This window comes from Anthonomus grandis, chromosome 9 (assembly GCF_022605725.1).
Source record: "Anthonomus grandis grandis chromosome 9, icAntGran1.3, whole genome shotgun sequence".
Lineage (NCBI taxonomy): Eukaryota > Metazoa > Arthropoda > Insecta > Coleoptera > Curculionidae > Anthonomus > Anthonomus grandis.
This window is the reverse complement of record NC_065554.1, coordinates 23,474,528-23,499,803: the sequence shown is the minus strand read 5'-3', so window position 1 is coordinate 23,499,803 and position 25,276 is coordinate 23,474,528. Positions and strand designations below refer to the sequence as shown.

Below are 25,276 nucleotides of genomic sequence, written 5' to 3'. Positions count from 1 at the left end.
TACTTATCTATAATGAGACACAACAGAAAATTACGATAATCGTATTAGTACAGTAGCCACTCTCAATAAATAATAAAATAATATTCGTTGACGTAAGTGACATTTGACAGTCTTTTTTATTTATGAATTAATCCGTATTTACATATTTGATATTACTGATGGGCGTGTGGAAATTTGTGTTTATGACCTAAAGAATGGTATAAATCACCTGAAATCAAAAAATGTTTTAAGTTTTGTTCTGGTTCTAAAAACATCGCATAAGCGCCAAGAGTAGGCCTTCTTGCTATCCATTCTTTCACCCAAATTCTTTTCCTAGTCTTTTTTCGTTGTTTTTGGAAAATTGTACTAAGGACAACAATGGCAGCTGCAGCTCTCTTTCTGCGGTCAACACTATACTGTCTATACGCAAAACCAATCACTCTATCCCATGTATACACCCAAAATCACTTGCCGCAAGTATTGTCTAGCTAGAGCACTTGCCGATAGAAATTGCTGGAAAAATTTGCTTCAGTGTAAACACTTCCACAAGTTACTCACACTAGTACTATCTGATGTAAACTACGCTTAAGTGTCGGCAATAGAAATTTAACTACTATATTGAAACCAAAGATGAATACGCTATATTTTTCCTATCATACAAAAATCTTAAGATTCGTTTTTGTATTGATGAAGCATATCCCGTGTATGGTCTCACCATTCATCTGAAACCATTGCTATTTTGAATAATAAATAAAATACTTCATATTTCAGGCAATCTTAGTCGAGTAGAAATTGTAATTTTCATTTGCTATTCAACTCCCTGCAAGAAAAATCATCTTCTGCTTGTTTGTCGGAGCAGTTATTTTTTTTCTTATTCGTTCAACTGCCTGGAAGTAAAATAAAATTAGAAACATTAGTTCAGGCAATTACAGCGAATATTTTCTTTAACAGACTGGAAGTGAAACAAAATTAAGTGAATCTTCAAAGGCAGAACTAAAAATTTCTTTGGTATTTACTATTCAACTGCCTCGAAGTAAAATCTTCATTTTTGTCTTTTTTCCAGGCGGTTATTTAGTCTGGAGATCAAATTAAGTATATTGCTTAAGGCTTTATGAAGGATATATGTTCGTATTCTGGAAGTTTTTATTGGAAATCCTTATGAGAAAAAATAATAACTTTTCTTATTTAATTTATAAACTTGCAGTTATCTGCGTTGTGTGCGATTGTTCTATAACAGTTTATTATTTATAATTTTTTATATATTAATATATCATATTATGTATTACAATAATCAGCCCTAAAGAAGCATTTGGTCGATGAAATATTTCCTTATATACAATACAATGTTTGATAGTTAGAGTGACATTACAATATTTGCTATTCAACTATAAGCCATTAGGAACTAGCATTGTATTGTTCCCACAAAAATGTCAGACCCAATACGTTTGATATCAATAGATGATTTATTATGACAGTGTAACGTATGTAAACATTTTTAAATTAAAGGTGTACTTATCATTGAGCCATGCGTATAATCAACGTGTATACATACGCATACGATACTGCACCCCTGCCCTGTTAATGTAAATTAAATTTGACTTCTCTGAACCTGAACCTGCATCATTTCTTTTTTTTTTGTTCATTGTTTCTTCCCTATCAGAGTTTTTTAAATCATTAGCACATATTAATCAGTTACTAAAATAAAAAGCAATCGTGCAAGTTTACTGCCCTGCGGATCTCCTGAGAATACGACAAAATGACGATAAAAACATCTACCTACTTCAACTGCATTCTTTCACTCTGTTAATTATGCATATTTTTTTAACCATTTAATATTTTATAAAACAAGACAATGTCCTCATATCTCGATAGAGTTGTTCCACTGTGCGACGTTGCCGTTCGGGTAGTTAGCAGGAATATGTTTATCTCCCTCATACACTAAGTGATCTCTAATTATGGCATCTTCGTCGGTATAGTTATACCTATCAGCGGTTTGATACGTTGCCTGGGTTATAGCAGGAATTGGATGGTTTTATTGCGCTTACTCTCGCAGGAGGATGGGTGAGCGTCTTTGTCTGGCGGCGCGCTTGCTTCGCGGATAACAGTGGCGTGGTCAACGAGTTTTTATTTATTATGTAGTGATTATGAATTATTATCGGCCGTTTATTATTAGAAGTAGTTTGAGACGTAAATTTCTTTTTTCCAGGCTATTGAGTCATCCATATTGATTTCAGACATCTGAATGGTATAATTACAATTATTATTATTTTTTATCGGAAAAAAGTAGAAAAACTTTTTAAAATTACTTATATTGCAAAAATTTTCAGTTTTTAAATTACGATTTCCTAAAAATATTGTCGCTCTTAACAGTGGCATTTTTGTCAGTTGTTTATTTATTGTATACATCCAATTTTTTTGGGTTGGACATATTTAGTTAAGAAATTTGGTAATTATTTCGTTTTACCTATGAGATCTGTGAATAGTTTTTGTCAATATGCCTCACAGAAGATATTTGTCGGAAGATCTTCATACAAAAATAGTTAATACATACAAGTGGACTTAAGCAAAATGCTTATTTTGCATAAATATGTTGTAAGCAAGATAATTTCTAGTTTTTAAACACGAAATTCGTTAAAGAGCATTAAAAAAAGGGCCGCCCATAGAAAACAACCAAAAAAAGCTTGCTAAGCATAATTTACCATTGTCCTAGATGTATCAACAGGTTAACGATCCTAAGCATCAATCAAAGGTAATTGAAGAATGGTTTTTATCAGAATAGATGTTATGGACCTTTCTGCACTAAGTCCCGATCTTAAGACAACGTCAGATAAGCAATAAAAATAATAATAATAATAATAAGCTTTATTTCCAACAGGTTACATATACCCAGTTACAGGAAAATCAATTAAATATGTAAGTGTGCAAGTACGAATGCATGAACTGTATTAGATTCATGCAACTAAACTATAAAAGAATTGCTATATAATAAAAAAAGTAGTGAGTTTGAGAAAATAAATAATAAAAAATCAACACTAAATTAGGATAAGAATCAAGAATTAATTTAAATCAAAAGAGCAGAAAAAAAAATGAGTGAACAAATGTATTCAAACTAAAAACTAAATAATTAAAAACTAAACAACCTAGCCTCCCCCACCGACCATACGCAGGTGACTCAAAATAAGTGCCAAGTTGTCATGGTGAATGTCACAAGAATCAGCAATAGTGTTAAAGTTTTGACACATAAAGTGAATAGGACTCTGGTACAGAATGTTGGACCTGGCTGTGTCCAAGTTAAAAGCTGGACACTGTCTAGATCCTGGGCGTGGTATATGAAAGCAAATCCTTTGCAAAAGGGATGGGCAATCAATTTTATGTATAATTTTAAGTAAATTAAACAAGAATATCACCGAATGCATTTCTCTCCTCTTCGCAAGTGACCGTTCAGTATATCTAGAGAGCAGCAGGTTATGGTCAAAACCCCTTGGAGGATAGACTCCATCATCCTTAAATGCCAAACATTTAAGGAATCGCCGTTGGACTGATTCTAATAGGTGAATGTGCTGGTTGTAAATGGGAAACTAAATGAGAGAGCTGTAGTCCAGCCTGGATCTAACAAATGCATAGTAGAGAGTTTTGGCAGTGGCAGTGTTCGAAAAAAGTTTGCAATTTCTAATAATAAAGCCCAGCATGCGAGTAGCTCTAGAAACAGTATCTTCGATGTGAGAGATAAAATAAATTTTTTGGTCAAAGGTGACTCCAAGATCCTTAAAACAGGTAGACCTTGCCAGAGACTGCTCTCCATTAACTGAGTAATTAAAAACAACTGGACTTTTGATTCGAAAGTAGCTGGCCACATTACACTTAAAAAAAATTAAGGTTAAGCCGGTTCAAAGGGCACCAATGGTGTACAGTATTGATGTTCTCTTGCAGTTGACCACAATCTGCTATAAAGTCAATCCTATGGAAAAGCTTTAGGTCATCAGCATATGCTAACCGAGAGCAATTGAGGGTGGAGATCAAGTCATTAGCGAAAACGTTAAAGAGAAGGGGGCCCAAGTTAGAGCCCTGAGGAACTCCAGAGGTGGGTGAAAAACAAGCAGATCTAAAGCCTTCGACCACTATAAACTGAGAGCGGTCATCTAAATAGGAGTTAAGGAGCTTTATCAAGCGATCGGAGAATCCAAACTGGCGTTCAAGCTTATTTAATAGGATGAAGTGGTCAATCTGGTCAAAAGCCTTTTGAAAGTCTGTGTAGATAACATCGATTTGACCTCTATCATTAAGTGCTTCGCACACAAACTGAGAGAAGGATGCTAGGTTTGTAGTACATGAGCGGCCAGAAACAAAACCATGTTGATCGTTGGCCAGCATGGACTTAACCTTGGGAAAAATTAATTTATAAAGAGCCAACTCGAATAACTTTGAGAAATTGCACAGAATGGATATAGGGCGGTAATTCTCAATTGTTCCAGCCTCGCCCTTTTTAAAGGTAGGGCAAACTTTGGCTTGCTTCCAGATATTGGGAAAAATACCTGTGTTAAGGATCAGATTAATTAAAAATGTGGAGCAGAGCAGAACAGACCAACAGAGCACTCCTTAGCTAAAAAACTAGGAATTAGATCTGGGACAGAGCTCATTTTGCTTTTCAGACACATAACGACGACGTCTATGCAAGTTAAGGGAGGTTCAGAGACGACAGGATGATCGCTGGGAAGTGAATTCGTGTATACACTCCTGAAATAATCTCCAAAAGCGGACACAATGCTGTCAGGCGTATTGTATGATTGGTTAGAAAGCTTCATTGAGCCGGGGATTTGAGACTGATTACGTTTGCTTCGAATAAAAGACCAAAATTCACTCGGATCGGAGGTTATTTTGTTCTCAATACTATGGATGTACATTTTGTAGGCTTGTGCAGTTAGAGCTTTAATTGTCTTGCGCAGAGATCTAAATATCTCTAGATGATGATTAGACTTGGAAATCTTAAAATCACGAAATGCTCTTTTTTCTTTTTATATATATTACGAATTATGTCCCCCGAAAACCAGGGAGAGAAACGTCTTTTACGTTTTACCTTGAAGGGTACCGCTCTAGCGAAAGTGTTGTTCAGTATATCATAAAAAACATCACATGCAGAGTTGACGTCCTGCTGCGCCATGACAGGCGACCAATCATTATCTAGCAGCAGCTGATACAAAAGCGGAAAGTTAGCCTTTCTAAAATTAAAGTCCTTTATTTCAGCTTTATTAAGGGGTAGGTTATTGAGAGAGATAAGGCCTGCATGGAATTCAAATGACAGAGAAGGATGGTAGGTATCCTCCGGGACAAGAGATGCACCGCTGTTAAGTACAGAGATATTAAAGCTTGCAAAGATTAAATCCAAGCAGCGAAAATTGTTATTTACCATGTTATTGAATTGCTTGTAGTTTAGGAAATCAAAAAAATTACTTAGAAGTTGACGTTTACTATTGGGAGATACCGAGTGTTCAATATAAGTGGGGACATTAAAGTCTCCCAGGATAATCACATGTTCAGAATAGATTACATTAACCATGGAAAAGGCTTCGAGAAAGCATTCTAATTGCACGGAGTCGATGGAAGGAGGAACGTACAATACAAAAATATATACAGTATGAAATGATTAAATGTGACTCTATATCCTGCCAGGTCGATTTCCGGTATTTCTTGGCTGATCGCAGAGAGGTCGAGGGTTTCCGAGGAGAGGTGGTCCAGAATCCCCAGTAGAACACCACCACCCCTTGAAGCAGCAACAAGGTTAGTTCTTCTGTCAGAACGGTACATTACGTATGAGTTGGGAAGGATTTCACCATCAAGTATATCATTTTGGAGCCAAGTTTCTGTGATGGAGATAATATCATAGCCAGAAGTAGACGCAGCACTAAAGAAGGTATTGGTCTTCGAGCGCAGGCCGCGGGTGTTCTGGTAATAGCAAGAAACTAAATTTTTAAAAAAATTTTAAAAAAAGTTTTGCAAGAATTCTGGAATTCTATTGGAGAAGAAACCATTATGAAACTTTGGGAATCCATGCCAAACCGAGCTTATTGCCACCACCGAACATAAACTAGAACTTGTTCTTTATACTGTGCTCAGGTCAGGCGTCTAACAAAATAGTACGTGGGCGCATGTAGTCAAATTTTATGAATCAACTGCATAAATTCTTAAAAAAATGCTTAAAACACTTATTTATTTAATGAAATGATTAAATATCGCTTAGAATATTACTTTATGACTCTTTCCACATAAAAATTTGCGATCTAAACATGCATGTCATGTGACAATACAAGCAACACCGGCACACGGACTATTCGCGGCACATCAAAGATTCTAATAGATCTCTGAATTGAACTATAATATCGATAATGTTGGATATTGAAAAAGAAAAAAGATGAAGGGAGGTTAAAGCTCACAAGTGGACCGTCACACAATTTTTTAATGGCCTGATATGGCTTACCTTCGTTTAAACAATAATTCCTTTATAAATCACTATAATAGAAATGTTATTTATTCTTTAATCGACTTTTCCCAGTCTCGCCGCCCCTGCCGCTTCTTGGCAACAAAGACACGACAACCAACAAATCTGCTCCAGTTTCAATCTCCGAAATCCGCTTGTCTTTTTGTTTTTTTTTTTTAAGCAAATTAAAAACCTGTCGACCGTTGTCTGATGTCTTCTCTTGTCCCTAAGACGGGTTCGTCCTTTTTTAATTTGAAAAAAAAATACAAGAAAAATACACAGATATAGGGTAGATATAGGTATACCTGTTAACGGGAAAACACATTTACAACAAACAGTAACCCCGTCAATGTTTTTATCGCTTAACCAGCGTATACCGCGGCAACGCCGGCAGGAATGTTAACTCGCCAAGGTTGCGTTAAAAATAGAAAATCTTTATTATAAATAAATTGGTTTTTTTTTTCGTAACGAATTTACAAATAAGACCCCTGCGTGATTTTTCGGAAATCTTAACGTCGGTCCTAAATTACGAGAACCTATATACCGGCTAATAGTTTAAACTATATCCAAACTCTAAAGTATGATTTCTTTTGTGTTTCTTGTTTTTTGGAAAAACTGATTGAGCCATATTCATCTTTGGGCATTTTATGTAAATTTTCATGTTTTCCAGTCTTTTCAAGACCTTTGAGATCTTTTTACCTTGAGATCAATTTATTTTTCAAGCATAAAAAATACTCAGGCACTTTTTTTTTGCATTAATTTTTTTATGGTTTTCATCAAGCCATTTTTATGCCTCCCAGGTATTTAATATTATTTTTTACGTCTTTCAAGCATTTAAAGTCTTTTTTTATTTTATCCAAGAATTTTGATGCAATTTTTCATTTTATTCCAGGATTTAAAAAAATATATTTTTTTCTGTATTGGATCTTCCTGCAATTCTAAATAATTTTTTTGTATTCCAGGGATTTACTTTTATATTTTCCAGGCAGTTCTATAGTAAATAATTTTTTGTGTCTTTCACTCGTTTGAAATAATCATTACATTTGTTCCAGTCATTTGTCGTCTTTTTCATATTATCCTGCTTTCAGAAATAATACTCCATTAGAGGGATTTCAAATATTTTTCAGATATTGAAAATAATCTGTCTTATCTTCGCAGCAATTTTTTGTTTCAGACATCCATCATAGCTTTTTTCATATTTTCCAGTTCTTTGAAGTATAAGATCCCATCCCATCGAGGATAACAATTCAATTGGAAACACTCTTGTCATATTTTCCAACCTTAAGGCAATATTTTACGTTTTAACGGCATTTGAAGAAAGGGGGAGCATCAGAGATGCCAATTTCTATAAAAGCGAATAAAAATTTCCATAAATATAATCTTGTGTTTTCTTATTCTGTCTCGTGTCAAACTCACGTTTTACTTAGACGACCCTCTAAATATACATAGTATGTATACAGACACCACGATCCGAAAGACAAGTTTCGATGTTGTCCTAACCTGGATCCGGCTTTCCCGAAATAGAATCGACAAAGTCGAAAATAGCCCAAACTGAATATAACCCAATCCAGAAATAGCGGCATCGTAACTCTTTGTTTAAAACGAAAGTTAATTCTGGATCGGTTTTTTTTTGCACCGACTTGGGCTTTCCAGGACGATAAATATAGACCAGTTTGAAATCAATTTTGGATCGGGATATATATTTTTTTTATGTGTATAGTTCAAATATTTAGGTTATATTTTTGGAAGAAATTTTTCGTAAAACATTTTTTACAATACTCGAGATTATTCATTAATCATTAAAACGTTGATTTTAAATTATAATTTGAATAGCTTTAAATAATATGTAAGTACTTACACGAAGGCATGTTATCTTTATATCCAAATAAAAATACAAACAATTTGATGTAGATATATTCATTTATAAAAGTGAAAGTGGCAAGAAAAAATTTTTTTTTTTTGGGAACTAATAATTATTTTTAAAGGAGTTTCTCAGCTGATAATACGAAAGAAATAATATATACTTAACATTCTAGGATATTCCTAGAATACCCAATCGCAGAATATCCCTAGATTTCCAGTCCTTTTAGACTAATTGAATGTTTAAATTTACAGGAATTGAGAAAAGGTTTAAAATTCAAAACAATCAAGTATTTGCCGTTTGATATCGCATAAAAGTCGCAAATACGATATGATACGTACATAAATTTGGTATTCAATGTGGTCGTATTCTCCAATGGTTATATAATATCAAAACTCGTTTGTCAATTATATCTACATTTTGCTGTCTAATTTCGAGTAGAGAAGTTGATCCTCCATTTGACAAGATTAGGAGTATATTATTTCGATATCATGATATTTTGGCGAATTATCTTTGATACAAATTTACCTTGTTCATGACAATGTCACTCGCAGAATCTCTTCATTCAAAAATGTCTTCCTTACCTAAGATTATTATCACAGACGCTTTTGAGCAGAAACTATTAGCGTATCTACCTACAAACCTACGAAAGAGATCTATCTATACATCTGTAAAGTTAAATTTAACGTGAATAAAAAAAGATGTAATAACATTCTTGGTTGTCTTAGTGAACAGACGAGAAATCCTTTTTCGTGCTTTTCGGCACTTTATTCTGAACGTTTTTGGCTTATATTATTCTATTGGGAAAGGAGAAAGGTCATTGAACAAAAAAAAATGTAATCAGTTATGTCAAAAGGAATGAAAAATTTTTACGAATAGTCGAAAGATAATATAGAATATAATAAAAATATGATAACTGCCTGGAAGGAATAAGAAATTGCTCGAACTTATAAAAATAAGACTTGAACTGCCTCTAAGACAAAAAAAATTATTTCAACTTCCTGAAAGAAATTGCAAGTGTTACGAGTCGACAGTGATAACCAAAAAACTGCTTGAAATTGCGTTTTACTCATTTAGAGGTAGTAGAGCCCAGGAACTCTGAAAAACATTTATTTACCAGTGGTTGTTCAACATTTGGGTTTCTTTAAATATTAGGGCATTTTTGTTACAAAAAACCCATAAAACTGTTTAAAGTTGCGCTGTTAGTTATGGTGGACAAATTATGCACATTTTCCGCTTTTTTACCCAATATCTTGATTCAGTTCAATTTTTTTAAATAAGGTCGGATTTAGCATCACAGAAAAATAGACTCTTTGGGTTTTTTCGTAAAGCAGGGCTTTTTGTTCCTCTCCACTACTAATAATTAATTTGAATGTTTATATTTCTTTTGATTCTCTAAATAAATGTTTAATGACCCTACATCTAAACTTTCTTTACTTAAAATGAACGAGGAGAATGGACAAGTAGTACAGTAAGAAACGAGTACGTTAGTACTACGAGCATTCCATTTCGGTACCGAAAAATAGATGAAGAGACGAATTTATACAAATACGAAATGGTTTTTATGATTCGAAGAAACTTTCAATAGTTTCCACGCGGTCTCAGTAATTTTGTTTTTTGAAAATTTGAATTTTCTATAAAATTTGAAAAGTTCTATAATACAGTCTTATTTCTTAAAGCATTTCCTACTAAACAAGTTTTTGAGTTGGAGCTAATTTTTGAGTCATTTTTGAGGAATCAGATTTTTCACGAAATTTTTGTTATTATGATGGATATTTACATAGAATCCAACGTAATAGTAAAAAAGGAAAGAAAAGCCACAGATGAGGAACAGCTTCTCGATAATTCAGTCTTTGTAAAAGCTTGGTATGCTTTTTCTTACTTTCTTGTTAAATATACAATAATAATAATGTATATTTATTTAATATAAAAGCTACAAAGAAAATAATCAAAATTTATATTTTATTGCGTACATCAATATTTAAAGGCATAATATGGTATAATAAATATAAAAAACCAAAGAAAAATACATATAATAAAACAATACTCATTATAAAGCAATTAGAACATAATTTATAATCTTTTAAATGATTAAATTCTAACGAAACTTTTAGTCACAATAGTGTTTAACCAGGATTGTTTAATTAGGATGAAATCATTACGGTTTCTAATATAACAGGTGGTCATTAGACTAAAAACAATAAATTTATACAATCTTAACCAACAACAGTAATTTCTTCTATTTAATAGTAAATTTCTTTATTTCTTCAAGAGTTGGTGCCCTGTAATAGAGGCAAACTTAATTTATTTAATCCTTCTTTGGCCTATTTTTTTTTAAGAGGTTTAGGAAATCTGCAGACACCCTGGACGTTGGAAAAGGGTGATTACTGTCAAACGATTAGGGTAGTGTGGGGTTGGAGTTGGCCATGCTTCGATCCACTAAAACCCATTCCTCTGGTCAAGTTTTCAGGGTTAAAGTACACTGGTTACGTGATTAGTCAATATTTAGTTATATATAGTTTAGTTATATTTTAGTTATATGGGGTTTAGGCACATTGTGCACATGCTTAGTCAAATTTTCAAGGGAAAGGTGCACTGGCTAAGTGCTTTGTCAATATTTCAGGGGTATACAGTATTAATATTTATGAAAAATTGTACATAAAAATACAGTTTAGCATAATAGAGTCATATATATAATGCTTAATAATACTTTTTCGAGGCTTATAACATATGCTCTTCCTAATTATCTTATGCTAATAAAAAATACCAATCCTCCATTTTAAATTACTAATAATAAGAACAAACAGTATACAGTAAATCAACTCAATATAACATAGACTTAAAAGCGAATAAGAAACAAGAAATTAAAACAGATAAAAGTAGGTGGTCAATATTGTATAAGAAATAAATAAATAGGTTATTGGTGCAATTTTGAACCACTGGATATATATTTACAGTGATTCTTAATTTGCTTATTAAATTTCTATATTTGCCCTTTTTAAATTTGAATATTTAATTTAACCCCCTTAGACTGTTTTGATGTGAATTTAGCGAGTAAATCCACTTTAAATGAAACCCGACTAAGAAGGAAGTTTAACGAATAAACTGCCGTAACTGCCAAACCGTTTAAACATAACCTCGATGTTATGCCACTAAAGATTGACAATTATTTTTTTAATTAAATGTGAATTTAGCGAATAAATCCACCAAGTACAAGCTTATATGTTTTTACCCCTTTGAAATAATATTTAAGTTTTGAAACATAATCAAAAGTTTTGAACCCCTTGTAAAGCGTAAATTTACCGAATAAATTCATTAAGTATCAGCTTGTCCCTTTAAAGTATTTAAATTTTCAAAACTAATCAAACTTTTTAACTCCTTTTAAGCGTGACTGTAACGAATAAATCCACTAAGAAATGTAGCACTTTACCCCTTAAATTAAATTTTATTTGAATAAGCCCATAAAAGAAAGCAACCCTTGAAACGCCTGCCTGAAGCTTTAGATTTAATAAATGCTGCTTTACAGAGGATCTCTACTTGGGCTGACAAAAACTAACTTTTTATTAATTTTAGTAAAACACAGGTAATCTGTTCTCAAGAAATGAAATTACCTGAATAATGGAGCACCAATTAAATTAAATATTAATGGTGTTGAATTGAAACGGGTAGATCAAGTAAAGAACCTGGGTCTTTGTATGGATAATCTAATGTCATTAAATGCGCATGTGAATAAGGTTTATCAACAGTCATATTAATAACTTAAAATCATTATATGAATTTAAGGACATTTTCCCCGCTAGTACAAAAAAATCTTTACAGAGTTTAGTGCTTAGTGTTGCTGAATATTTAAATATTGTATGGTCCTTTTTTTAACTGAACAAAATAAATATAAAATCCAGAAAATTCGAAAATTCCTGTGTAAGATTTACTAGAAATTTGTCGCGGAGGGTTCATGTGACTGATCATGTAAAGCAGGTCTATGGTCTTAATATGGCACAAAGAAGATTTTTGGGTATAAACTGTATCATCAATTACTTAATTTTCATGAAACAGAATATCTGTCAGCATTCCTTATTTAAAAGGGGGATACACATAATGTAAATATTCGCTATAAAAGCACCACTGGCAATACCAGAGCATAATCGGAATCGCCTGAATCCACATTGATACGTAATTACGGATCCGTTGGGACCACGTGATTGCTATCAGCCAATAAGAGACCCAAAAGGTTTCACGTACCTACGTGAAGGAAAACACGAATAGAAGTTGGTTAATTCGAACTTCAATCCGTATTTTGGTCCATTGTACTATTTGTTCTTTATTGTTTGAATTTTTTGTTGCTTGAATTTTTTCCAAATTTTTTTTTACTATACTTAGTTGTTATTTTGTACCATTCTTTTTAGAATGTCGAGTTTGGGTTCGACCACAGGTTACAGGTTCCATATATTTTAAATCTAACTATTGTGGCTTTTTAATTGATATTCAGTGCCAAAATGATTTGGAACACCAACGTTTCCTAATATATATGGAGAAGAACCAGGGTTTTACCTTCGAGCTTTGCGCCAATGGGGACAATATTTTAACTTTAATGGCCTCTATGGAATCGGAGAACCCCTTTACAATCAAGGCATAAAAATAGGTTGAAGCAATTGTCGGAGATCAAAACTGTAAACACCAAAAACTCGAGTAAAAATATACGCTTGTCTCTAGTGGATGGGATAAAAGTCACAAATAGGTTTGACAGCCTTAAGTATTTGTAATTACGCACCAATGTGGATTTAGGCTAAGACTGAATTTCTGAAAGGCTCTTGTATATATACTTCTGCCTGTATTTACAATGGCCTACCTGCAGAAATTAAAGATTTAGGCCTAGCCTCTTTTAAGTCTAAATTAAAAAAAATGTTGGAGACTGGTGATATCTTAATACGGGTATAACTTTGATTCTGGTATGGTACTCTGAATCGTTTTTGTTTGTTTTTAAGTAAATCGTACCATGTCCTTTTTTTATTATTTATTGTGGTCCTTATTAAAACACGCCTAGCGGTACTTTCCACCTTTGTATGTATTTAATAATAATAATAATCAATCGTCTTTATTTCAAGCTCTGCGAAGGGCAGCTAAAGCTGTTAACTTAACAGAGCATGTATAAATAATATTAGTACAAATAGAGCACTTGCGTCATAGTAAAAAATGAAAAAAAAATTACAATATTTTAGAAACCAAGATTATCAATATACTATGTATACAATGCAGAAAAAAGCCTATATATTTAGATATGTAAAGAAAGAAAAGAATATAAGTATAAGAAAAAAGAAGTAAAACTAACAGTTATAGAATCCCATCATTAATACCATAAATATTGGCCAAGCAAAACATGCTTTAGTTTTCTCTTAAGCATTTGTTGAGAGAGCTGTCATTGTACACGGGTCCCAGATAAGAAAAACTACGTTGAAAAAGAGCCGTACGGTGTTTTAATATACTAATAAATTTGCTGAATCTCGTGGGCCGGTTGTGTGTGGTATATCGAAAGAAGAGTCTATTATTCAGATACGCAGGCAAATTGGTTTTTACCAGTTGGTATTCAAAACAAGTGAAATGTAGAGTTTGGCGATCTTATAATATTGAGCCAACCTTACATAGAATAGATGTAATTTATTTGTTGCATACGATAAAAATTATTTTATTTTTATTTTACTGTTAGAACATGACAAAATCTTTGTCGCCTGGCGCAGGAGAGACTCAAAGCGGAAGATTCCATTACATTAACCTTCACCGATTCAGTGCGGCCTGTCAAGTACTTTCTGATAAGAGACTGAGCACTATTTTTAAAACCTAGAAATTTCAGTATTGTCAGTACCAGATAGTGATTCCATGGCCTCGGAATAATCGATGAGAGCCAGAATTCGTCCCTATTAAGTTAAAATCGGGCGGTTTATTTTTACCATTCCAGTTGGCTCCAATTATAAAACTTGCTAGAAAGAATAATCACTATTTCACAATCCCCAATCTTAATGTTGCCACGCCTTTGAAGGGAACTTCTGTAAGTTGCAAAAAACATGTAGTTAGTTTTTTGTATATTTAAAGTTAATTTATTGTGTTGAAACCAGTTTTTTAATTCCACAAAGTTTTTTTTTAATTTGGGTTGTTATAATTTGCCAAGACTTTGATCTACAGAGTAATACGGTGTCATCTGCAAAACTAACCAGCGTTCCATATAGTTTAAGCTTAAGCATGTCGTTTACATAAACCGTAAAAAGTAAAGGACCCAACACAGTTACCCTGGGGTACTCCATACCTAACATCTCTTTCACTGCTTATGGTTCCATTAAAGTCAACACGCTGCGTTCTATTTGTAAGGTAGTTTTTAAGCAAATCGAAAACTTTGCCTCGGAGTCCTCAGCTGTATAGTTTTTTTAAGAGTATCTCATGACAGACAGTATCAAATGCCTTAGAAAGATCCACGAACGGGCATAAGCAAGCTTCACTATTATCTAGTGCATCAGATATTTGTTATGTTAAAAGTTTAATTGCGTCCTGCATAGATTTTCCCTCCCTGAAACCAAATTGCAAGTCTGATAATACATTAAATTTAGTTAAGAAATTTGTTATTCTTTTTTTAATTAATCGTTCAAAAACTTTTGAAAATGTTGAGAAAATTGAGACAGGTCTGTAATTTGATATTTCTGTTTTATCGCCATTTTTATATAAGGGTTTAATAGTTCCGATTTTAAGACAGTCCGGAAAGCACCCTGTATCAAACGACTTATTTATTATCCACGTCAAAATCGGTGAAATTTCTGTCGATATTTGTTTTAGGCATTCACTTCTTATATTGTCCCATCCAGGAGATTTTTTTTATCTCAAGGTTCATTATAGTTCTATTGACTTCAAAGATTGACACGTGCCTTAAAACCATATAATTTTCTAGATATTGAATGTCGTTCTTATAGTTTGGCAAGTTTTTAATCTTTTTAGTAAAATTCTCACCTAGGTCGCTATAGAAGTTATTGAATTCATTTGAAATAGTCTGTTTCTCATTGTATACATTGCCATTTGTTGTTTTTATTTGGCGTATTTGTCTTTGATTTAGTTTTATTACAAATTTTATTTATGCAGTCCCAAAGTTTTGATTTTGACGAAGAGTTTTGGTTTATTTGCATTTGAAAATATTGTTTCTTACTATTTTTTATTTGGATTTTTAATTTAATTTTATATGCGTCATATTTATGTTTAATACCTATATTATTCGGTTGTTGAAGTAAGTCATTGTATAGTTTATTTTTTCCATAATAGTTTTTTGTAGATTAGAGTTCATCCATTCTTTCCGAAAATGGTTTTTGTTTTGTTTAAATTTTACAACCGTGGTATTCCTTTCTAAATAGAATTGCAGTTTATCTACAAAAACTTTCATACTTGCACTTCCATCATTTGTGGCATAAACTTGATCCCATGTTTCTAGTATCAAATCATTCTTAAGGTTAGTATAATTTGTGAAGCGTTTAGTTTGAACTGGTTTTATTTCATTAAAATGTTGTGTAAAAGGAACAAATAATGCTACTGGGTAGTGATCAGTAATACGATTTTGAAAAACAAATGATTTGAATTTTCAAAGTAATGTACTTTGACCTTTAAAAAAGATATGATCAAGACAAGTACTAGATCTAGGTCGTGTAATTTTGTTTATGAACGATTTAAACTGAAATTGCGCTAAAATATTTTTGTAGTTCTCAATATTTTGATTTGTTACGTTAAATAAATTAATATTAATGTCTCCTATTAGAAGGTGTGTTTTGTATTTTTTACATTTGTCCAAGTATATGAGCAAACTGTTATTAAATGCTTCTTTTTCTATTTGTGGAGATTTGTATATTCCTGTTATAAGAATTTGTTTGTTTTCATAGAGTACGAGAACTTCCACAACCTTTACAATGCCAACTTGTACAATATTATAATTATACTGCAGATCAGAACGTATATAAGCTACTACCCCCATCATTTTTATTGTAGTCATCGTGATTGTATAACATACTATAGTTCTTTATTGCAAAGGGTGTGTTGTTTAAATTAGCATGATTAAAGGTTTCTGTTAAGATAATGATGTCAAAATGTACAGTCAAACTATTTAAAAATACGCAAAGTTGGTCAAAGTTTTAGCTTAAACTAGATATATTAGGATGGAAGATTTTTAGATCCCTTGTTTGCCCTGAATATTTCTTATTAAAAATTTTAGTGCTTTTTACTTCACAGGTATCATGTATTTCATTTGGGTAATATTGAATATAGTTGTCCATAATAGATACACTAATATTGTTCAAGGAAATTAATACTGCGCTACTATACATATATCTAAATAAAATTAGAGTTTTAAAATCATAGTCCTAAAGATCCTAAAATATTAATATAATACGATTCCACAGATTTATTAAATACTATTATAAAACACGAGTTGCGACGTTTCTGCTACGCTAGGTATAAAAAAAAAATTCAATCATATTTTACTGAATAACTTTATTGTTTCTCATACACAACTCGTTCACTCGCTCCTCCTAACTAACCATATCGATAAAGATATCAAACTAACATTAAAAAAAAAAACAAACGTTATGTAACTATCATCATATTTTGTGCTTTTCTCTCTCTCTTTGAGTCCATTATGCGTCGTTAACTGTCAAAAAAAAACTATTGACAAAAGAAACTAAATAATCCTCTAAAAGTGACATGTATATTATTTACACAGACTAGAAAAATTGGCTTTTAATTTTACCTACTATGTATTTATATACTCTGCCGCTGTCTTTTTCTTTTTACCAACATAAACGATTAAAACGATGAGATTCTGGCACATATTGAATGAGTATTTCTTAATATTACGAAGTAAAATCACAAATTAAGAGAGCTTACATATAGATCTAATAAGAAAATACAGTAATATTATATTTTCTCCCTCCGAATTCGGAGGGGGTCGCATCTCAATCATTTTCGAGTCAACGTTATCGTGGAGATTACCAAATACAACGTACAATTAAAAAATCACTGTACAACTACCAATAATTCTTTGAAATATTTAAGGATATGTTGCGCAGAACTACCTCTGCCTAGTAATAATAAGAGTATCAAAATATTTTAAGAGGCTATTCAAACATCTGGAAAATTATTTCCATCGCACCTATACCTCAACAGATATACAATGTGTCCAAAAAAAAAAACACATTTTCTCGTTAACTACACACATTTTGCAAGTTTTGTAAAGCATTAAGTTACTTAGCATACGAGGACTGATCAAAATAATATATGATTTTATGTGAAAAATATGCACAATGTAAAGACTGTTTACGAGCATAATTGAAGTATTTAAACGAAGGAATTGAGCAGATCCAGAAATATTGACTGGATGTTGTATTGCTGATACTGTACACATGACATAAAATCATAAGTGAATAACAAAAATAGTGAGAGTGTTTCCAAGTAAACTACGTCTTGACTTGATTTTTTTGATCAGTCCTCGTATAACAAAGAACACAGTGTATACCTTAAATCATCAAATAGTTATTTTAAAATGAATATGATGGGGCGTTAGTGATGCATTTTTACTCAATACAACCCCTAGTTATAACTTAAGAGTACCTTAGCAAACGAAAAAAAAAACAATTGATTGTAGCCCTATCTCTAACAGTCAATAAATCGGTCGAGTCTTATTTTATATAACTAAACGTAACGCGAAAATACACTAAGAAAACTAAAATATGTATTTACAAGGGGGCTCGATAAAAACCGTAAAATAAAATTCTAAAAAAAAAATCATATTTGCTTCTTACGAAATAGTAGTCATAGCTTGCCCGTTGAAAATATAAATTTTTTCTTGTTTTCGGTGATGCTCTGTACAACCGTGTTACCTCAGGGGACTGCAAAACCATGACATTTTTATAATTTATAAAATTTTCATGCAAAATGCACTAAAAACAACAAACTTAAATGAAGTCTCCTCAAACGTTTTGTTAATAATTTTACAACTGAACAATTTTGCACTCCCTCGGGTATTAAAAATAAACCTAAAACCTATAGAGAGCCAAGGTATTATAGAAAATAGAGGGTTAGAAATTGGTTCTATCACAAAAAAGACTTAAAATGTATGTGTAAGTTTGTTAGCTCTTTGGCTATTATTTTCATGTTTCATTTTTGTGCCTTATTGTGCTACAAGAGTAATTAAACAAAATAAAAGAGTAATTAAAGTAGTTTGAGTATTTTTTTTTTTGATGATTTCTTTTGTTGAATTTGTTCGGTAGGCCTCCAGAGCTGCTCTCGGATATGTTCAATACGGTGTGAAGCGATTGTAGCCGCTCCTGTAGACAGCTGCCTGTTAAATTCGCAAAAAAAATATGTGTTAATTAAAATAATTGTACTATAGGTGGATTTATAAATGTGACGTTGGGATAACATATTTCTTAATAGAAATCCAGATATTGCTTAATGGTCTTAAAATACTAATATAATTCAGTTTTTATGAACGTCACGCGACAATTTTATTGACTTTATAAATCCACCTAGAATGAAATGCTTATTACTAAGATAAAACAAGTACCTATGATTCTGGGAAAAGGTTATTCTTAGGATTTGAAAGAAAGGAATCTGTCTTAATTATCGCCCTAGGTCGTCTATCACTTGTGGACTGAAAGAGAAGGTTTTTTAAAAGAATTGGGATCGAAATAACTCTACAGTTGCCAAAATACATTCTGCAGTTAAATAAAAAGTGTTTTTTAAAGCAATTAATGGGTTTGAAGTACTTAATTATCAATTCTATAAATTTTTGGATTAAATTTTAGCATACGCTCATGTATGTGGGATTTATTTCATCCCACATAGTGGGATTAATTATATCGACGATCCAACTATCCAACCCTTTGTACTTAGCAACACCAGCTTGGACGTTGTTGAATCTGTGAAATTTTTGAGACTTATTGTTGACAGCTCTTTGAAGTGGGAATTACATATCGATGTTTTATCTAAAAATTAAGTTCAGCTTGTTTTGCCATAAGATCAGTTTCTAGGGAATTAAATCTTTCGTCATCAAGAACAGTGTATTATGCTCTTTTTGAGTCCCATCTTCGTTACGCCCTTCCATTATAAGGCACATGCTGTGTGACTCAGTTTGAGCGCATTTTTAAACTACAAAAGAGAGCGGTTCGCTATTTAGTAGGACTTGATAGTCGAGCTCACTGCCAAGCAATGTTTAAAATATTTAAAATATTAACTCTTCCATCTTTATTCATTCTTGAATCTGATTGTTTGGTTGATGTGCCAATCCCAAGGTCAGAATTAATAAAAAGCTCTATTCTTTACGGAGCTAAAAAAATGCACAATCATCTGCCTCTGGAAATTAAATCATTGACATCTTTTCCTCGATTTCGCAATGCTTTGAAATCATATTTACTGGAGAGAGCTTTATATACAGTATGATTTTTTTTAATATTAATTTTTGAGTATCATGCAGGCACTGGCTAATTATTAATTTTTTTACGATTTTTAAATTTTTACGATGTAGATATTGTAGTATTGCTAAATTTCTATAAAATTTTTTATGAATTTTTAAACATTTTATTAATGTTTTTGACTGTTTTTGTAACTTTTTTTTACTTTTTTTATTTTACTTTCTTGTTACTATTTTTATTTACTTTCTTATTTTCTTACTTTTTACATTTAGTATAAGAAATTTGACCAGGTACATTTATGTCTTTTGTACCCAGTTTTGTATATATTTATTTAGTACTTGTATTTTGGTTCCTATATTTGTGTGTTTTGCTTTTTATGTATAGCTTTGTCTACAAATTTTTTTAAATTTTTTGACAAAGCATATTTGATTGATTGAGTTTCGAGGTATTATGAGAACATAATATTTTTGGAAAATTCCCTTTGGGAGATTTAGTTTTCGTAAATGGAAATTTGATGTTCGATTTCAACATGCCTCAATCATCGTCACATTCTTTATGTTAATTCAGGGTAGGCGTATTTTAGTTATATTGTATATAGTACTATTTATGGATAGGTTTTGGATTTTTTTAACTTTTTATATTTTTTTGTGTTTTGCTGAATTACATCCAATCGTTACGACTTTTCTTGTCCTTCAAAATTCTTCCTGAGTTACACTGCAAGGGGATCGAGCATGAGGCAGCCCACCCACTAAAGATCCTGAGGCAAGGCAAAGTATGTAAATATTGTTTAATTATTAAATAAATAAATAAATAAATAAATAAAAAGGACTTTATTTTTGACTCGGCGAATTTCAGCAATGCTGCTTTTAACCGAGTACATAAATGATCAGTATACATAATAGATAATGTTTGGAATACAAAAATATAAAAGATTACCACTGTATCTAAATTCACAATCTTAATAATTATAAAGAAAAACAGAAAAAAATATATAGGTAAATCCAAAATAATGAAATCATAAAAAATTAAATTATGAATTTAAGGAACTAAACCATAAATGCTAACAAATAACAATAATCCATGCATACAAAACAGTAATGGGCAAGAAGTTCAATGTAATATCTAATTAAAAGACACAAGAAATAAGCAATAAGATGGAGAAAAAAAAATCATGTAAAAAAAAGCATTGTTATTAATCTAATAAAGTCTGTCTGTACTTTTTTTTAAAAGCTGCTTGTCTTTGCAAACAATGCAAACCTATCAAGCTGGATGGTATTTCATTTAAAAGTTTGCTGGCCTGGTAGCTAAAACAACCTCGAAAAGGCTTGTTTTGACAAACTAATTGGCCTTAAGTCTGAGTGACTCTTAGGATCCCTATTTTTTGCAAAGGGTAAGACTGTAGCTGTTTTCCATTGTTGGGGAAAAGTGCTAGTTTCAATCATTTGATTAAAAATATGCGTTAGAAACGGAATAATAACTGGACATCATAGTTTAAGCATTTGAAGAGTAATCTGGTCCGACCCTGATGCATTTGACGTAAGCGAAGAAATAGCACGCCCGACTTCGTAATCATTAACCAAACGTAAACCAAAAGTGTCTTGAACGGTCGAATTGATTTGATAAATATATAATTTAATAATTGATAATAATTCCTTCCTGGCAATCCACCCTCAAGTAGCCAAGAAAGTAAAAAAATCTCAATCTTTGAATAATCTCATAATATAATTAACAAACATATCATTTTTGTTAATTATATTTTAACTAAAGATAAAGATTAAACTTGACAAATTAAATACGTTTGTCTAATAAAAATTGTTAGTTTTATTTTGAATTTTGTTGAATGTGGAACGATCTTCTATATTACTCTTTAGGATTAACAGCTTAATTGTCCCGACTTTTCTTACGTTCTGCTTGTCGAGGGACAGTAAAAATTTCCTCTTTTAAAAATGTGTGTAAACTTGACAATATTGGACGCTTATTTTTGTAAACAACACCCCCTTACCCCTGAGCACATATTAAATTCAAACAAAGTTGTTGTTTACTGATTTTAGTCTTACAGTATTTTAAATACAAAGCGTAGTTTTAATAAATGAATAGTAGTTTTAATAATGAATCTTTCACTTCAAATACATTTCCCGATTACCTTTAAACAAGCAATTATTGTTCCGGTACAAAAGGGGCAGACTGCAGCGGTCCTTCTAATTTTAGACCAATGCTCTTCTCCCTACTATATCTAAGATCGTTGAAAGATTTGTGAAGGTGAGAATGATATCTTTTTTGGAGAGATTTAATATTCTAAGCGCGGCACAGTTTGGGTTTCAAGAGACAAAGAGCACGGATGATGCTATTTTTGATCTTCTTTATGGCACACTTAAATCCGGTGAAGATGCTGCAGCAGTGTTCTGTGATATATATCCAAAACTTTTTACTGTGTGTACTGTTGTGGAAGTTGGTGAGATATGGTTTTAGAGAGTCTTCTTTGGGTTGGTTCAGCTTCTATCTATCGGGTCCTGTCCAAAGGGTTAATTTTGGTGGTCATTGCTCTGAAGAACTACAGACTACTACAGGGGTTTACCAAGATTCTGTCCTGGGTCCAATATTTTCCTTTACTCCCCATAAAGGGTAGGGTTACTATGTTTGCAGATGACACCACCATCATTTGGCATGGAAAACACATTGACTAACTGAAAATGGTTCCGGATGCTGACTTGCTTATCACTAGGTAATGGTGCAAGACAAATCGACTTTGTTTTAATGCGTCAAAACAAATATGTTTTAAGATTTTAACTCGACAGAGTTACAAGTTTTTAGGATTGACAATTGATTGTAGAATCAAATTCCAGGAACACATAACTAAAGTGCGCAGTAGGGTGTAATCAGGTTGCTATGCCATTTAGAATAATTTTTAAGGACTTAGATGTTTACATGGCAAAAAATGCTTATCATGCCCTTGAGGAGTCATATCTTTGCTTCTGGGGATCATGTGCTCATTATCTCTTTAATAAAGTATTTGTTCTACAAAAAAGAGCAATTAGACCCTTTTGTAGAGTGAGGTGCCGTAAATCTTGTCGGCATCTTTTTGTGCAAAATAGAATCTTGACCCTTTGTTGCTTATACAGTGTGTCCAAAAAGTCTGGAAAAATACCTTTTACAGGTAAACGAATTACCTGATTGAAAATTGCTTGGACACACGTCAATTCTCTTTTAATTTTTTTCATGTTTTCAGATTTCTGAAAAATATACAGGTTTCGTCAAGAAGACTGGGCAGCTGTCAACTTTCTTATTTTAAATAATGTTTAATGCATTTATTAATTAATTTATTATTATTTATAATGGCATTTTTTTATTTTATGATAAATTCTAAACACATACCTACAACCCTATATCAATCTTGAACTGTTTTCGAAATATCAAAAATAGAAAATCAAAATTTTTTAAAACTTTACCAGGATTTAAAATCTAAATTATTTAACACTCGGACTTTTTTGTGTCACAGGCGGCAGGTGGGACACTTTGACATTCATTAATAGATTTGACTTCTTCGCTAAGTTTAATATTGTCCGAATTGGCTCAATTAAATGAAAGAAAAAAAATTACATTAATAAGGTTGAGGGGTTATGGAGATCCTGTCAGACCATACAAAGAGGTCGCTTAATTTATTTCCAAATCGAAATCAAATTAATTTATCAACTGCTCAGAAAATAGTAAGGAGGCTCGACGAAACTGTTAGCATTAAAGAAAGGACTAGATCTGGTCGTACAAAATCCTCGACAAATGATGAAAGAAGTTTGGAAGTTTTACAATGTTTCGTTGAAAATCCCCACAGTTCGTTGCGAAAAACCGCTCAAGAAGAAATTGGCGTGCCTAAATCATCAGTTGAAGTAATTTTAAGACAAAATAAATTCCGTCCCTATCAAATTCACTTGGCGCAAGAACTTTTGGAAGATGATTTTGACAGAAAAGTCGAATTTTGTGAAACAATCATCAGGAAAAACTAGAGCAAGATCAGAACTTATATTAAATAACATTGTGTTTTCGGATGAAGCTACGTTTATGTTTTATGGCATTTTAAACCACCAAAATTGCAGATATGTTGCTTTCTGCTATCTACTAGTTCTAAGTTTTACAGACTTACGATTAAATAGAATTCTGTCAATAACTCTGTTTGGGACAATAATGCTACTTTTTGAATTTAAATAGCCTTCTCAAGAACTTCATTTTATATTTAAATTCCTAAAAGTAACTAATCACGAGTACCGATTAGACTTCGGGATATGGCAACCAGGAACAACTATGTCCCTTTAATACGTTAATTACAACAAACCCTAATTGCTTTAAAACTGACATAACTTACAACCACAAAAAAACAAATAAAACATTACTTACCCCATAGCCGGCCATCGGACCGATACCGTGACCCAAATAAGGATCCGCGTAGTCCCTGCCGTATCCGGCGACCGCCGCGTAGCCGGCAACCGGTTGGGCTGCCGCCGCCGCAGCTCCGTAACGTGCCGCCACTGCCGTGTACGTCGCCGCCGCCGCGTAACTCGCCTGTGGAGCAGTCGACGTCAGTGGCGTTTTTAGTAAAGGGGCTGCCGCTGCAGCTGCCGCCGCGGCCTAGAACATGACAGCCATGCACAGCCATGCACATCTAAAGCGCCATCTAGATGGTTGATGGGGTGTTCGTGTATGTGTGAGGGTTAAGGTAATGGGCATGTTTATCATTCAAGTCGGAATTCCGTTACGGTTGAGATGTTATTAATTGAGTTTTGTCTAATGGTTTGTCGACTGTTTTATTTACAACCATTTGCCGTTTTGAATGTAAATGCATATTTTTTTACAGAATACATTTGCGTAAATCATATGGTACTACGAAGGTGTGTAAAGACGTGCATTGGGAGATGATTCCACAGACTAGGACTTTTCCATAAAAAGGAGTTCCGATATGACGACGCATAGACGTTTGCAGATGCACTCGATATTCATATGGCGCAACTGCCTGTCAAGTAAGTATTGTATGTATAGCTCTATGTGAAGTTCGGAAGGGCATTTATCGTGATGACACAGATAAAAACGAAATCGCCGATTTCAAAACATCTTTTAAGTCACGCCTCTCCAGAAGACGCCAGCGTCCTGTCGCACAATAGGGGAGGCAGACCCCAAAAAGGTTACTTTTTGGTGTTCCAAGACCAGGCAAGTTAAGTTAAGCAAAACACAAGGTAAGTTACCAAATAGAAAATGTCATATTAATTTAAATCACCAAGCACTGCCGCGAGAGTGTTTATGGGTTCCGATAAATAAACGATATCATTTTCTTCCTTGATTTATAGGTTTTGGAAATAGGTTACCCCTGTTGTCACGAGATGGCTCTAGACCAAGTTGACCATTTGATACTAAGTTATATTTCCAGACAGTGAACGATCATGCTATCTACTTCTTTGCATTTAGTGAGTTAACGTACGTTTTTTTTTCAATATACATATAGTGACCCAGCTTTGTTATTTCTAATGTTTAACGTCTGGCTTCTACTTGGGAATA

The 25,276-nt window shown here is 32.7% G+C and overlaps 2 protein-coding genes across 9 annotated transcripts in view; one reads left to right on the top strand and one right to left on the bottom strand.

Moving 5' to 3' along the window:
* LOC126740372 (dystrophin) overlaps window positions 1-25,276 on the top strand; it is a 208,279-nt gene that overhangs the window by 141,214 nt on the left and 41,789 nt on the right. The window contains exons 11-12 of one of the 4 annotated variants that reach the window (XR_007661889.1): window positions 24,582-24,744; window positions 24,806-24,957. The exons of 1 other annotated variant lie outside the window; for it this stretch is intronic. The gene's annotated coding sequence lies outside the window, so the exon portion shown is untranslated. Of the gene's footprint in view, window positions 1-24,581; window positions 24,958-25,276 lie in introns of all 4 variants that reach the window. 2 more of the 4 variants (XR_007661888.1, XR_007661890.1) reach the window with 2 other exon arrangements.
* LOC126740377 (RNA binding protein fox-1 homolog 2) overlaps window positions 16,801-25,276 on the bottom strand; it is a 111,111-nt gene continuing 102,635 nt past the window's right edge. For 3 of the 5 annotated variants that reach the window (XM_050446361.1, XM_050446356.1, XM_050446359.1), the window contains 3 exons: window positions 24,125-24,355; window positions 18,892-18,978; window positions 16,801-18,666 (listed from right to left, as the gene is read on the bottom strand). In XM_050446361.1, coding sequence (XP_050302318.1) covers window positions 18,892-18,978; window positions 24,125-24,355 — 318 coding nt within the window. In that variant the 3' untranslated portion in view covers window positions 16,801-18,666. The remainder of the gene's footprint in view (window positions 18,667-18,891; window positions 18,979-24,124; window positions 24,356-25,276) is intronic. The other 2 variants (XM_050446358.1, XM_050446357.1) reach the window with 2 other exon arrangements.